This window comes from Astyanax mexicanus, chromosome 6, assembly GCF_023375975.1.
Source record: "Astyanax mexicanus isolate ESR-SI-001 chromosome 6, AstMex3_surface, whole genome shotgun sequence".
Taxonomy (NCBI): domain Eukaryota; kingdom Metazoa; phylum Chordata; class Actinopteri; order Characiformes; family Acestrorhamphidae; genus Astyanax; species Astyanax mexicanus.
This window is the reverse complement of record NC_064413.1, coordinates 6,995,225-7,012,250: the sequence shown is the minus strand read 5'-3', so window position 1 is coordinate 7,012,250 and position 17,026 is coordinate 6,995,225. Positions and strand designations below refer to the sequence as shown.

The 17,026-nt window shown below is 38.6% G+C and overlaps 1 protein-coding gene across 1 annotated transcript; it reads right to left on the bottom strand.

Annotated features, from left to right (window-relative positions):
* Positions 1-423: 423 nt before the first annotated feature.
* LOC103042522 (adaptin ear-binding coat-associated protein 1) lies at positions 424-16,821 on the bottom strand. The gene is made up of 8 exons (XM_022673994.2): positions 16,640-16,821; positions 12,282-12,382; positions 11,013-11,117; positions 10,824-10,905; positions 10,607-10,715; positions 9,254-9,401; positions 7,652-7,751; positions 424-3,982 (listed from the first exon to the last, which is right to left on the bottom strand). The coding sequence occupies exons 1-8, from the start codon at positions 16,732-16,734 to the stop codon at positions 3,925-3,927; spliced, it is 798 nt and encodes a 265-aa protein (XP_022529715.2). The 5' UTR covers positions 16,735-16,821; the 3' UTR covers positions 424-3,924.
* Positions 16,822-17,026: the final 205 nt, after the last annotated feature.

Sequence of the window (17,026 nt, the reverse complement as noted above, 5' to 3'; positions counted from 1 at the left end):
CTTTACTGTACAAAACACAAGCCTTATGTTCACCATGACCAGAAGCTCCGCCCACTTCTCTACAGTACAGAGTTACTATATTCACTAATACCACTTACAACTTTACTACTGTACACAACACAAGCCTTATGTTCACCATGTCCAGAAGCTCCGCCCACTTCTCTACGATACAGAGTTACTATATTCACTAATACCACTTACAACTTTACTACTGTACACAACACAAGCCTTATGTTCACCATGACCAGAAGCTGCGCCCACTTGTCTACTGGACTACTGGATAATGAACCATCACACAGTGGAAACACAGCTTAAAAATCTGAAATATCTTTGGTTCATACGGTGAAATTTATATTTTATATATAAAGATGATAAATGACAGTAATACTTTGTTTTCAACAAAATAAAGTTGAGACAAGAATCTCAGCAGCTCATGAATTTATTAGTTTTACATGTTTATCCGACATACACACTTATACTACACACATTTCTGAATAAACCCACAACAGAAAATAAACACAAATAAATAAATAAATAAATAAATAAAAACCCAGACAAAAACATTACACTGATGAAACATCACACTAATATAGCACACTCACACTAAACTAACATTAAACAACTAACACTACCATTAAACACTGACATTAACACAGAATACACACATTTATCATTTAACACAAACACACACACACACACACACACAGAAAATCATCAGTTGTTTGTAACATTTGGTCCAGCCACTAAAACACAGTGTGCTGACCCTGCAGTGTTTACACTCCCTCACATCCATCACATCACACTAAAACTCACTACAGTTCACTCAGTTCAGAATCAAACTCTACTGAAAATAAACTAAAATTAATAATCAAGATTAACTACTATTAAAACTCATATCTAGCATGACGTTCAATTAAAATGTACATCCAGGACGAATTTTACCTAAAATAATACCCAGCATTAATCTCTACTAAATTAAAATAATATGCAGAATGATATTTACTAAAAAAAAATGGAATTTTACTAAAAAATAATTTCCAGAATGAATTTCTACTAATCCTAATATCCAGGTTTAATTTAAACTTAAATTAATACCTGACATTAAGTTCTACTGAATTTAACACCAGGGCAAATTTGAACTAAAAAGTAATAAATGATTAATTTCTACTAGAATAAATAATAAGGACAAATTTTACTAAAAAATAACATCAAGGATGAATTTCTATTAAAATTAACGTCCAACACGGATTTCAATTAAAATTAATATCTAGCATAAAGTTCTACTAAGATCAATATATCCAGGATGAATTTCTACTAAAAATAATATCCAGAATGAATTTTACTAAAAATAAAATATCCAGGATTGATTTCTACAAGAATGAATCCAGGATGAATTTTCACAAAAATAATATGCAAAACAAATTTTGACTAAAGTTAATATCCAGAATGAATTTTACTAAGAATAATATCCAGGATAAATGTCTGCTAAAATTAACATTCAGATTGAATTTCTACTAAAACATAATATGTGGGATACATTTTGACTAAAATTAACAACCAGGGTGAATTTGTACTAAAAAAAAAAATATCCAGGATAAATTTCAACTAAAATTATTATCCAGGAAGGGCTTTCATTAGAATTAATGTCCATAATGAATTTCTACTAAAATTAATATCTAGCATTAGATTCTACTAAAATTCACTAAAATTAACAGCCAACATTTAATTAAAATAAATATATAGCGTGGAGTTCTACTAAAATTAATATCTAGAATTAATATCTACTAAAATAAATATTTAAGATGAATTTCTTCTAAAACATACTTTTTGACTAAAATTAACAACCAGGGTGAATTTGTACTGAAATAAATATCCAGGATGACTTTCAACTAAAGTTAATATCCAAAATTAATTTTACTTTAAATAACATCCAGGATGAATTTCTACTACTAATAATATCCAGGAAGAGCTTTATTTACAATTTATATCCAGGATGAATTTCTACAAATTTAATAATTCATAAGACTATTCCTCAAAAGAACTGTAATCAATTTTAAACTGAAAAGTCAACATATTTATTTACTAATTTACTCATTTGTATTATTGCATATATCATATACTAAACTAGACAATAATAATTATGAATATGAGAAGTAATTCCAGTCTGCTGAAATGCAGAGTAACACACTCATAATAATAGTGAACATTATCACACTGATCCAGAGCTTTATCAGGGTGTGTGTGTGACCGAGACCCCAGATCACGGGGCGGGTTGCATATACAGCCGGGGGTCTGACTGAGAGCTGCACTGTACCACAGACAGTTCACACACTGTACTGCACACTTTCACCACTAGAGAGCGACACCAGCCTGGAATAAACTGTAATAAACAGCAATTATATCAACTAGATTCAGGTAAAGTACATACATTTACAAATATACACATAAACTATATACTATATAACCCTTTTTATATTCATATATAGGCATAATAAATATAATTACTTTCTGATACAGCATCTGTCATTCCTGCTTTATCAAACACAGTATCTGGAACTGAAAAAAAATGGTATACATAACACAGGGCCTAAATTATCATACACTCTCTTTATCCTGGGTTTAGGTGTTCAGTAATCTCTAACAGTGCTGATTTGCTGTTGTGGTTCCTGACAGCGAATAACTCACATACATCTGTTTAGACCAAATTTAAAGACAGGCTATGATGATTAACTCTAATAACTCTTTATTTTTTTCTACATTGTAAATGAATAATAAAGTCATCCAGACTATGAAGAAACTCATAAGGAATCATGTAGTGACTTAAAATTGTTAAACAAACCAAAATACTCTGTTTAGATTTAGGTGCTCTTATCTAGGGAGCTGTTAACTTCCGGTTACTGAACTTATCCTGTACAACAGAGGAAACTCTTGCTCTTCCTTTCCTGGGTTGCTCCTGATGAGTGCCAGTTTCATCCTAGTGTTTTTAACGGTATTTGTGACTGGTATTTTAGGATACTTTTAAATATTTCAAAATGTTTCAGATTGACTGACCTTCATTTCTTTTCATTAAGAGACAAGAAACTCAAGTAATTAACTTTTAACAAGTTCAGCACAGCTGTTAACTGAAAGCTGAACATTCCAGGTGACTCTGCCTCATAAAGCTGACTGGGAAAATCCAGCCAAGATGTGCAAAACTGTCTAATCTAAACAAGAAGAATCTAAAATATGGTTCTTTAAACACTTTGTTTCTTTACTAAATAATTCAATATGTTTATATTTATAGTTTGGATGAGTTAAGTATTAATCTACAATGTAGAACTTATTAAAGTAATGAAAAAACACTGAATTAAATTTAAGATGTGTCCAAACTTCTGACCAGTACTGTATATTGTACGGTTTTAATCAGAACCATAACTTTTGGTGTTAGCTTGAATGTAGGGCTGCACAATATTGCAATATATATATATATATATATATATATATATATATTTTTTTGTGATATTAAAAAAAAGGATATTTGATTGTGATTGTGTTTAATGTTATGATACTAATATGCTCTCTCTTTGTGGATAAATGTGATTAAATAAATAATATTTGGAAGCCAAATACGGAATGGCGAATACTGAACACAATTTTTTGCAAGTTTTACAAGTTTTATTTTTTACTTTTTCAAAGTTGCACGAATTAAATACTTCTCCCTGCTTTTTAAAGAACATGTTATATTTTGCCATAAATTATTCTGACTTTTCCAAATATTTGGTGCATGCCTAAAATTGGATAATTATATGCACGCAGTGTGATGGCAATGCTGAAACAATATACTGTAAAGCCCTACTTGAAGGTATGTCCATAAGTTAGGGTGAAATACACACTAGGGGGGCAAAGCGTAAACACACACACACACACCCAGGCACACACACACACTTAGAATTGGACCCAGCTGGTGGAGGAAGAGTCCTGCTTAGCCGGTTGAGATGACAAACTGAAAGAGAGAGAAAGAGAGAGATATATTTAAGATAAGATAACCTTGGTTATAAAACATTGGTGGTCTCCTCTGATTGGTCAGAGCTGTATGGCGTGAGAGAAAAACAGTAAATATAGAGTGAAGATTCTGTGTTCCAGCACGTATATCTGTGCAGTGTAAAGCTGCTTTAACACTGAACACTGACTATTTGCTGTGCTTTTAAACACAGTGTTTTTAATAGGAGTTGTGAGGCTGCGAGCAGTGAACGCAGCACAGACTGTGCGTGTAAACAGCATGGAGCAGCAGAGACAATTAGCATTATCTGGCTAATATATCCGATTAAACTGCGCCTTATCAGCAGTTTAGCTCAAAATAAAAGAAGTATATTTAATAGCTGGGTCGGATCAAGACCGAATCATGTTCTCACCACAATTGAACCGCTACAGAGTTCGTTTGGGACCACACCAAGATAAAGACCAGCTCCATTAGCAGGTCTAGGTCCGGTTGTTTCAATCCGCACCTGAGTGCGATTACTGTTTTCACACCTGCTCAATCAAACTGCACTAAAGTTACAAACAAACCAAAGTCCATTTTAACTGGACCAAATAGTGCTGGTGTGAAAACTTTAGGGGTGTCACGATTTCGATATTTTATCGAAATCGATCGAAATTATGTCATGGTCTCGAGCATCGAAGTCAAAAAGAGGATCAGCGATCCCTCCCTCTAAGCTACGCAAATGGCGCGGCACACTGTAGCCGCAGACATTGTGACTGCTCAAAGAGCAGCTCTTTCTCCAGAGAATGTGAACATTCTCATCTTCTTAAAGAAAAACTTAAAAAACATTAAAAAAAACTGTTGTTTTGTCTAGCCTCAAACATGTTAATAGTTTTGGTACCTTAAGCATCATCTTTCTCTCAGATAAAGTTAATAATATATCTTTGTTAAAGAAAAAACCTTGTCATTCTCAGGGACCGAGTCTTATTTTCATACCTGTCAAGTCTCCCATTTTGGCCGGGAAACTACGGTATTTTACTCCTCTTTCCCGCTGTCCTCCCGTATTAGTATTTTCCCGTAAATTTCCCGTATTATATTAAGATTAAAAAATATATATTATTGAGGAGACAGGGCACTGACCGCGCTGTGTCTCTTAACCAATCGTGGAGCCGGTTCAAGGAGAAAGTCCCTCCTTTCATGAGAAACAGCCAATCAGCTTGCAAAGGAGAGTCAGTGTGGTGAAGACCCTAGTCGCTGTGAGTTCAGGCAGCTAGTCGGAGCAGCTGATGTTAAAACAAATCTGGATATTCAGCGATTTTTCTTCAGATTACCTTCAGAGAACCTTTAAAATAAAAAAATTACAGCTTGTGACTCAGTTTAACTAGAAATGTGAAGAGGACCGAAATTAACTGATCAGGGGTGGAGTGATCAAAAGAAAGAAGTATTAATTAAAAATGATTAATTGTGTAGGCCACTTAGGACTAATTTTTACTGATGGAATATATCTGGTCCATGTCCTTTTAATATAATACTATTTTTAGGTCACCTACATTCATTTTGCAGAATTTGTGCACCCTTTGTTCAATTTTAAATCTATTAAATAAATAAATAAATAAATATATAATATAAAAGAGTGCATTTATGGCAAAAAAGACATGAAATCTTAACTTTTTTTAATATCTAGAAAAGGATTTTTAATTTGGCTGTATTAAAAGAATGACATATGTAGGAATGTCCACAACATGTTCAGATTCTGATAATCTAATTGTAGTGTGTAAGTGGTTCACATGTGGTTATTTTAGATTTTTTGTAAACCTGTCTTAAAATGTAAGGGATACTGAACCTTCGTTGGGCTGGTGGGACAGCTTTAAGCGGACAGAAGAAAATATCGGAAAATATCCCTTATTTTTAAATCTAAAACTTGACAGGTATTTTGTATTTTTCATGTGTAACTGTTATAGTAGGATAGAGTTCAGTTTGTTAAGGCTCTAATTGTTCTATTATTTTGTACATGACTGTTCTTGTATTTTATTATTATTTATTTTGTTATGTTGCACATTGCTGTTTTAATAGTGCACACTGCTGCTACCAAAGAAAGCCACTAGATGGCATTACATATATATCTTAATTAAATTATTTAAATTTGACCATTAGTGCCTGATGTGGTGTATTACAGATCACTTGGATCACTTTGCATCACTTATATCAAGCCCACCTTTTGAAATAAGATATTGTAAATTTGATGAATCAAACCAATGACTGACCATAGACTAATCTAAAACTGGCATAGGCCTCTCTGCTGTAAAAAAGAAAAAAGAAAATCGAGAATCGAATGGAATCGTGACCCTAATATCGGAAATAAATTCGAATCGAGGATTTAGAGAATCGTGACACCCCTAGAAAACTTCCTCCAATTATCTTAATTGAGGCCCCTAAATGCATTGAAACGGCCCTGTTCAGACTGGCTGAATTCAGTGTTAGGTCAACACCGGCCACTAGAGGTCGACAGAGCAAGTTCACATTTCCCCCTCTCTGCAGTTCACCGAAATCCAACCCGACGCAGCTCTGCAATTACAGCATTTATAATACAAGCTAAACATTTACTCTGCCTTTTAGCTGACAGTTCAAATATTCCACCCCAGAAAAATAAGAAACGCTGCTTTTTCGCTCACCGCGAAACTGACTAAAGACATATTTTGTGAAAGATCATTAGCCTCTTCTATCAGCGGCACAAACACGGAAAAAGAGCTCGTGTTCAGCTTATGGTAATACAGCCATAAAGTGCTTTAGCTGCTGTCCAACAGCAACAGGGTTTAAAATGCACACGGGAAACTTCTGCCATCAATTACTTTGCAGTTGCAAGTAAGACGCTACACAGTTTTACAGACTTTTACTGCATCCAGTAGTCCAGTTCTGCCTAAACAGAGGAATATTAGCAGACACTTTGAGTGCACCAGCCACCAGGGGGAAGCTTTGAATACCTAATTACAGTAATTATCAACAGTGGGAACCCCTGGTCAGAATGTCAGAACAGGTGAGTGAGTGGAAGATCTCAAAAAGCATAAAAATAAACCAAGATTAGAGTATTATAATGAAACTGTACTGCCAATAGAAATCAAAGATTTATTTTTTTATTCATCCAAATCATTGAATTTAGGACACCTAGCATCTAGGCATCATACGATGGACGAGTCTGGGTTTGGCTGACTCCACTGTGTCATGTGTAAAGTTTGGTGGAGGGGGGATTAGGATAATGGAGTGGGGTTGTTTTTCTTAATGCTTCGGCAAACCAATAGATTTTTGACTATTTCATGCTCCAAACTTGGCGGGAACCGTTTGGGAAAACTTCCTTTTTGTTCCAACAGATGATACAATGGATGAGCAAGTTCAAGAAGTACTTGACTGGCCTGCACAGAGTCCTGACCTCAATACCTTTTGTATGAATTAGAGTAGAGTGGAGACTGAGAGCCAGGGCTTCTCATCCAACATCAGTATCTGATCTCACAAATGTGCGTCTGGGAGAATGCTAAAAAAAATCCCATAAACACACTCCTAAACCTTGTGGAAAGAAAGCCTTCACAGAACAGTTGAAGCTGTTATAGCTGCAAAGGTTGGGCATTGGGGAAACATTATATTAAACTTAAAGAGTTCTTATAAACAAGAGGTTCTTATGTTTGTATGTTCACACTTTACCTGTCAGACGTGAAATCTCCCCACAGGTCGGTGTTGGTGGTGGCTGCAGTGGGCGGGGCCTCAGTGTCAGAGTTATTGCTGTCCAGGTCTAATAAGAAGCCTGAGGAGAGAAGCCAAAACATGAACAAAAAAGGGGGTCAGGCTGATGTTAGCATAACCCTGACCAATTACAAGGTTAACAATGCTCCGCCCTGTCTTTGAGTCTGAGCAACCGGAACCAGTAAACTGGAAAGTTGTCGTTTAGCAACCCTCTAAGCTTAGAAAAAGCTAAGCAGTGCAGCCAAAGACTGATGCAGCTTCTCCTCCACGTTGCCATGGTACTGAAAGGTAGCAACCATTTGTTTGCAAGTGATGGACAGCTGTCAGTCAGGCCTGCTCATTACAATATTATGAGTAACTAATTATAAGTTATGAAAATTGTGTTTTTTGTTGTGGATATAATTCAATGCTGCTACTTTTCTGTATTTTTGGGAGGGAGGTATCTCAGGGTAGATTTACTGTATTATATTATACAACAGTTAGTTCCGACCTCACAATCTGATTGGTTGAGAAGTGTTCTAGCCGTGCTGATATTTGTGATAACATCACAGCCTTCTAATACTAAACCTGTATCACTCCGCAGACGTGTTGCCGAGTAACGGCGTATATACACACAGGACAGCTTTAAATCATCAACGGCAGCAGCGTTAGCTTAGCACAGGCTAGCGCTCAGCCGCGACACGCTCGCCTGCAGCGCTGGCTCATCTTTGTGGAAAAAAGGGAGGGAAAATCACCTCGGCTAATGCTGTCTGTCAGCCAGAACGCTAACCAGCCAGGCAAACTAAGGCAGGCTAAGCTAAGTTAATGCTAAGCTAAAGCTAAAGCTACGCTAACCTAACCACAGTCCAGCCGGCATGGTAAAACCAACACAACCCAGCAAAACAAGCAGAAATGCTCAAAAAATGCGCAGCGTTCACCTGAAGACGACTCCACGGAGCAGAATCACAGCCGTGATGTTATTTGTGATAACACACTTCCTCTCGTGTTCTATTGCTTAAATATCTCAGAGTATTTTTGATGCTTTTTAACTAGAATATTATAAATGTACTGAATTACTGAGTTTAACCGAGAGTTTTAAAAGATAAAAAAAAACTCTAGTGTAGCTCCATATTCCACATTCAACAACTCAGAAAAAGAAAAACATGCCATCAGCTTTTTGTGAGTTTGAGTGAAGAATAGATGTTAAGTAGCAGATGGCTCAACAGGTAGCTTGCTGGATTAGCGTCCGTGCTAACCAGCCGCTCCGATAAACAGCGCAACAAACTTGGGATGATATGAGCGACTTGCCACCTGCCAGTGTGAGCACAAGGGTAGCCTTTGCTAACTAGCAATCTGTATGAGAAATGTTAAAGCGTACACACAGCAGTCTATAGTCAAAAAAAATGGAGTAAAGGCATTTTGATTGATTTTTGTCCCCAGTGATTATAATATCAATAACCTCAGCTTGTGCATTGTTACCACAGCAATTAAGATTATATCATAGACTGTATATATACTGTATATCGCATGACTGTATAAAGCACATGCGCCTGAATGTCCAAGAAGAAAACAAGACTCGTTCACCTGCGTCACTGCCTCCAGTCAGCGGTTCTGTGTCATGATTGGAGGATGCGGCTACTGGAGGAGGGGCTATCTTTCCACTGGGAGGGGGTGGAAGGAGTCCAAGCCCACCTGAACTTTGGGGACGTGATTTTTCTCTCTTCTTGCTTTGCTGGGGAAACAAAACAGAAGATTGAACGCACAAAACAATAAAAAAACAAACCTAAGAAAGCATTTCTAAAACAGAGCCAATTGTTCCCTTCACATTAACCAATAACCAAAACCCATTACACAGAAATGGGCGGGGCTTTATGGCCCTTTAACAATGGCACTGCTTTAGATTTGCAGTTATAAATGGTGCTATAAATGCTACAATATCATAAATTAAATATAACTGGTGCATCTACTGGGATTTAAAAGGAATAATGCAGCTAAAAAACAAACAGAGAAAATCGCTGATATCTAACCACAGATTCAGTCAATCAGCCAAGACATGTTTGACAGGAATTGTTAGGCTAGTGTTGCTAACAAAAAATAGTTAAAATCGTCTGCAGACAGTATAGTATTTAAAAACTTTTCCAACAAAACTTTGGACTTTTGAAGTTTTAAAGACTTTGGAGTTTACCAAAACTAGCTAAACAATTTTTAAGTTCCTGTAAGCATTATTAGCATTGTCCCAGGCTAGCATGGTCAGCAATAACAGTTGACAACAACCCATTATCAACTCAGTGCATTTTTTGGTGTTTATCTTTGCAACGCGACCAGGCAGTTATTTCCAGTTATTTTCAGTAGCTGTTGGAATGAAGAGAAACCAAAAAACTGGAAACTGAAGCTAAGATTACTGTTTCAACAACATATTTTACATCACTGATAAAACCTATTAAAAACGCCATGAATGGTGTCTAGCATTTGGCTCCAAAACGCACAAAAACATGATTTTTCGACTTGTTCTGGCTACTGCTCTTGCGCAGATCTCCTGATTGAGGGTGGGGGGTGGAGAAGTATGGGTGCTTGGCTTTCCCACTAACATGCTGACACCTCTTCACTTCCAATGTAAGCAGCAAGCTGATTGGCTGTTTTTGTTGAAGAACAGGATTTCATTCATAAACAGGTGCCGTGATTAGCTTAAGCATAGATCCCAGTCGGTAGCTGATATTGTTATTAAGAACATTGCTGTCAAATTCTACAGATAGTGCCACAGAGAGTGCTAAGCTGCCATTGAAAATAAGAAAGTGTTCTTAATGACTTGCCTGGTTAAATAAAGAATAAATAAAAGAACTGTGTGTACAACTATTGGACAGAAGTGCTAATAAGCATTATAATAATACTGCTTTTATGCTTTTACTACTGTAAATGTGATGTGAAAAGTGTTTTTACCCCAATGTTAATAGTGATGGTCTGGCCCTCTTTAAAGCCCAAGTCTAATTTAGGGCCAGAGTCCGGAGCCTGAGCCTGTTTACTGAACTCACTGTCCTGTTTCACCCACCTGCATCAGAGAGAGAGAGCGAGAGAGAGAGAGAGGGTGAGCAATATATATAGTAAAAGGTTATAGTTATGAATAAAATTAGTATCTCTATTATGAAATGCAGCGTACTTGAAATGATCCTGCAGAGCCACGTTAAAGTCGAAAGAATCGCCCCTGTCCCCGAATCCAATGCCGATGAACGCAGTACGACCTGAAAACACAAAAGGGGGCGGGGCCTGGTGGTGATTTCGATTTGTGATTGGGTGAACTAGTACTTAATTCAGACATTTAATTGAGTGTTTATTGTCTGTAACTCACCGCTATCGTCCTGAATCCGCAGGATGAAGTAGCGGCTCGAGTCACTGACGGTCTCCAATGCTATACCTGGGTACTGGTCCACCGGGGCCTGAGCAAACAGCTCCCCTACAGGACAAGAGAGGAACTGCATGAGTCAAAACTTTTTGGATAGATGGATGTATAGATACTTTAATGAATAACACAACACAATGTGATATATTTACGAGAAAAATAGACAGCTATACAAAGGGTAGGGCTTAAGTATACTACTAATAATGTCTTTAATAAATTGAGTACTCAGCTAAAACATGTTTTTGCTTGATTAAAGTGCAATTATACACTGCCTGGCCAAAAAAAGTCTCCACCTGGATATAAGTAAGTAAATTATGTGGGGTTGATGCTGCAGTTGGTTTGCAGGTCTGGGTTCAGCAACAGTAAGTGATGAAAGAATGAGGTCAACTGACTACCTGAATATACTGAATATAGACCAGGTTATTCCATCAATGGATTTTTTCTTGCCTGATGACGCAAGCATATTCCAAGATGACAATGTCAGGATTCATGGAGCTGGAATTGTGAAAGAGTGATTCAGGGAGCATTAGATCATCATTTTCACACATGGATTGAGAGTCCAGACCTTAACCTCATTGAGAATCTTTAGGATGTGCTGGATGGAGAAGACTTTGTGCAGTGGTCAGACTCTACCATCATCAATGCTGCTGCAAGGTCTTGGTGAAAAATTAATCCAGCAACACTGGATTAAAATAAATCTTGTGACATTGCAGAAATTATTGAAATTAAAATGCCACTGAGAATGCATGCAGCAATCAAAGCTAAAAGCAGTCCAATGAAATGACCTTTTTTTTTTTTTTTGGTGGCAACGTTTTTTTGGGCCAGGCAGTGTATGAATACAAAGAACCAAGCTAATTATAATGACTTTAATAAATCTATAAATCTAAAAAGTAGATTTTAATTAATGAAAATATATATTATTTTAGTATATCGCTATTAATATACTGCACAATTACAAACTACAACAATTCTTTAATTAGGAAACAAACATGAACACAATGCAATGAAACAAATAACAATTTATCATCATTAATACTAACATAATTACTGTAACATAATTTTTAAAATCCATTAATATTATTGTATGACTGAAATTCATATAATTTTATCAAACTAAAACAATCATCATACACTTGGCTTAAACAGGGGTCGAGGGGTTTATCTCTCACTTTAAAACTTGATGATAGTTTGTGTGTGTTTACTTCGCCCCTTTCTCACCTGAGATTTTATCCTCTAGTTTAATGTAGGCAACTTTCCCCTTGGCCGTCACCCTCAAGCGTCCCGTCCAATCAGGAGTGTCCAACTTCCAGTCTGCTGCCCTGTAATAAAACACAGTTTACAGATTACACAGGGTTGTGGGTTTAGTACCCGGTTTGGCCACTGAGTAAGGCCCCCTGAAGAGGTAAAGTTGGTATATAGTGAATAGCACTATTTGAACTACTTAAATAAGTTAACAAGAAATGAAAGTCAGTCAATACAAGACATTTTAAAAACTAAGAAAGAATCCAGTTTAGTTGTATAGACCATCAAAAACGTAATGATGGAACTGGCTCTCATCAGGAGTTACCGCTGTTCAACAGGATATGTTTATCAGACTTACCAGCCTCAGGACCTGTGAGTTAAGATCCCTGCAGGCACGCAACAGTATTAGTATTATATTAACCTGGCGTGTTTTTTTATCATCTGACGTCATGACCAACATTTAATATGAAATTAACGTCTATTGACCTTGGTGGCCAGCTGGGCAGCTCCCCAGATAAGAGCCACCTAAATGCTTCATTTTGCTTTGCTCAATGCCTGTGAGAGAATGTTAAATAAATGTTGTTTTTCCATCATCAACATTAAATGATGCAACACAACTCAAACATTACCGTTTATTGAATGTGCTGTGTTATCAGGGGTGAAGAGCCCGGATGTAGGAGGGCAGGTTGGGCGTTATGGTTTAATAACGTGTGGTAAATCAGATTAGTGTGTATGAGATGTGATGCGCGCGGCGGACTTATCGTATCATCCCCGTTATTAGTCAGCTGCACGCGGGCTTACGGGTGATGAAACGCGGCGCTTCCTCTCCCACGCGCCGGGCGGACTGGCCAATCAGCGCGCGCGGACCAGAACAAACAAACGCACCGGCCGGAAGCGCGCGCGCGTCACTGTATTAGCAAAAAGCTAAACAATAATATCCTCCGCCCTCGCGCGTAAACACGCGCACGCACCATTTGTTTACAACCACTGATACACTGGAATCATGTCGGGTGACGTCAGAGATGCTGATGAGAAGTAATCCAGCTGCAGGAGCTGAGCACGAGCAGCTGCACCACTGACCCACAGCACTGACTGACCCTTTAGCACTGAGTCTGACCCACAGCACTCACTGACCCTTTAGCACTGAGTCTGACCCACAACACTGACTGACACACAGCACTGACTGACCCTTTAGCACTGAGTCTGACCCACAGTACTGACTGAACCAACACTGACTGACCCACAGCACTGATTGACCCAACACCATCTGACCCACAGCACTGACTGACCCAACACCGACTGACTCATAGCACTGACTGACCCACAGCACTAACTGACCCAACATCGACTGACTCACAGCACTGACTGACCCACAGCACTGACTGACTCAACACCGACTGACCCACGGCAATGACTGACCCACAGCACTGACTGACCCTTTAGCACTCACTGACCCTTTAGCACTGAGTCTGACCCACAGCACTGACTGACCCACAGCACTGACTGACCCTTTAGCACTAAGTCTGACCCACAGCACTGACTGACCCACAGCACTGACTGACATTTTAGCACTGACTGACCCACAACACTGACTGACCCACAGCACTGACTGACCCATAGCTCTGACTGACCCAACACCGACTGACCAAACACCATCTGACCAACAGCACTGTCTGACCCAACACCAGCTGACCAACAGCACTGTCTGACCCAACACCGACTGACCCACAGCACTGACTGACCCACAGCACTGACTGACATTTTAGCACTGACTGACCCACAACACTGACTGACCCACAGCACTGACTGACCCATAGCTCTGACTGACCCAACACCGACTGACCCAACACCATCTGACCAACAGCACTGTCTGACCCAACACCGACTGACCCACAGCACTGACTGACCCACAGCACTGACTGACGTTTTAGCACTGACTGACCCACAACACTGACTGACCCACAGCACTGACTGACCCATAGCTCTGACTGACCCATAGCTCTGACTGACCCAACACCGACTGACCCAACACCATCTGACCAACAGCACTGTCTGACCCAACACCGACTGACCCACAGCACTGACTGACCCACAGCACTGACTGACCCAACACCGACTGACCCACAGCAATGACTGACCCACAGCACTGACTGACCCAACACCGACTGACCCACAGCACTGACTGACATTTTAGCACTGACTGACCCACAACACTGACTGACCCACAGCACTGACTGACCCATAGCTCTGACTGACCCAACACCGACTGACCCAACACCATCTGACCAACAGCACTGACTGACCCACAGCCCTGACTGACCCTTCAGCACCGACTGACCCTTCAGCACTGAGTCTGACCCACAGCACCGACTTACCCTTCAGCACTGAGTCTGACCCACAGGACCGACTGACCCACGGCACTGACTAAACCAACACTGACTGACCCACAGCCTTGTTATAAACACTCCACGAGTTAAAATAGTTCCATTGCTGCTCTGCTTGTGGCTGCGCTGTTTGGCTTGTAAAGCGCTGCATCTTTGCTTGGTTACCTGTATGTGGCGGAGTAATACATGGAGAGCTTCAGTTACAGTGCATTACTGACTGATAACAGCACTCATAGAACACCTCTCAGCCAATCACACTGCAGGGTCAAAACTAACTGTGCTATAATAATATTTATTATTGATAAGTACCTTTCACCTAATAGTATTCTGACTGTAGAGCTACAACCTTTTAAAACCTTTAAATGAACATTGATTCAATATCACAATTTTAACATTAACCAACGCCTATTAGGCAATGTTAAATAAAGGTTGTTTTTTCATCATCAACATTAAAACATGTAATGGAACAGAAAAAAATAATGTTTATTTAAAGTTCTTTGGTATTAGGGATATGAATAGTCAGAATTACATCACATGTACATGTGCTCTGATAATATGGTTAGTCAGAATGATTGCTGTAGATATAATAGTATTACTAGTACACATAAACAATATATTAAAGATGTCTGATGTTAAAACAGATTGTCATATTCTCACAGTATTGATTTAATTCTGGCAAACTGACAGTGTATCCTGCTGTACACAACATGCTAACCACTACTGAGAGCATCACGCCAAATCAGACGTAAATAAATGTCTAAAACTAATGTCAGTCACTCTGAGAGGATTATATACAGCAGATAAACCCGGAATGAGCTCAGAAACTAATTGTCTGTGGGCAAAACAGCGAATAGAACCGAATAGGGATGCTGTCCTGACTGTATGGTAACCAGGGGCTGTTTACTTTCTGCCGGTGTTCTGTCGATTTGTGCTACACTGTCAAAATGTGCTACCACCCATAGAGCAAGGACGTTTTCCATCGCTAATGCTTTAAAACAGCGTTGATCTCCAACATCAGAATTTATTTATTTGTGCACATCAGTTTTACAATGATTCAGTATTGATTTAATGTTATGGCTTTATATATATATATATATATATATATATATATATATATATATATATATATATATATATATGTATGTATGTATGTATGTATGTATGTATGTATGTATGTAGCAATGTTATTATTATTACGATTATTATTATTATTATTATTATTATTATTATTGTTATTGTTGTTATTATTATTTATGAGAGCACATATAAAAGCATATAAAAGTCCTAATTATTTACAGAAAATTGAACGTTGATTCCTTAATAAAAAGAGCCAATAAGCTATTCTATTGTGTTCTTGCATATTATCATTAAATAAATTAATACATAGATAAATAAATAAATAATAACACATAACAATTTTATAAACGCTGATTCAGTGCCAAAATTTCAACACTAATCAACACTAATGTTTTCCCTTATCAATATTAAAAAAGCTTTTATTTAATATTAATTTGCTATCAGGATTTTGTAATATTCAAGAAAATGATTACAATAAGCTACGATTATATAATATACCAGAGAGAAGCAGATTTATCAAGAAAACAACATATAAACAGTTTATAATATAAATTGTGGGTTAGCGCATGCGCAGTGCCGTTGAGTAGCACGTATCTACGAGTAGCGCAAATCGGCAGCACACCCCGGCTGCTGAGCGCCGCTGACTTTGGGATGTTCTGATACAGCCCCCAACACACACACACACACACACATCCTCGGTTTCCGCGGTCCGGCCGGGCCATGTCACCGCTCCGGATCCGTGTTACGCACTGAATAAATAAATTAATTCGGATTATGGTGTAAAGCGGACGCTGAAACCGGATCAGGCCGCTGTGTGTGTGAGGGGGGGTTGTGGCCTGGGGGGCACCGCGCTCCGGGGCTCGGCTCGTTTACCTGACGCCGCGGTTGGACGCTCGCGGTGGGATTCGGTACACGCTGACGTCAGGCTTCACGCACAGGATCGACTCGTACTCCGCCTCGGTCGCCATCTTTACCGATAACCCGTTCAGCCGGACCGGACCCGGTAACGGAGCTCGTTAACGCCGTAATACACCGTTTATACGCGCCGATGGTTTTACACTGGAGCTGAATGGGACGCAGCATCCATGGGAAGGGGGAGGGAGGTGATACGATACTGATACTAATACCGATACTTTTTACTACAACTTTTGTGTAGGGGAGAGCAATGTATCATAATTTATTAAGTAAATGCATCATCAACGAGCAAATTTGAACAAAAACATTCATTTTCCTGATTATTTCATTAATTTGTACGTTTTA

Bases quoted from the DNA above. Each gene is read 5' to 3' on its own strand.
- LOC103042522 (XM_022673994.2), bottom strand. From the start codon at position 16,734: ATGGCGACCGAGGCGGAGTACGAGTCGATCCTGTGCGTGAAGCCTGAC. The intron at 12,383-16,639 runs GTAAACGAGCCG...GTTTTATTACAG, and splicing joins GCGTCCAACCGCGGCGTCAG to GGCAGCAGACTGGAAGTTGG. The intron at 3,983-7,651 runs GTAAAGTGTGAA...TCTCTCTTTCAG, and splicing joins GGAGATTTCACGTCTGACAG to TTTGTCATCTCAACCGGCTA.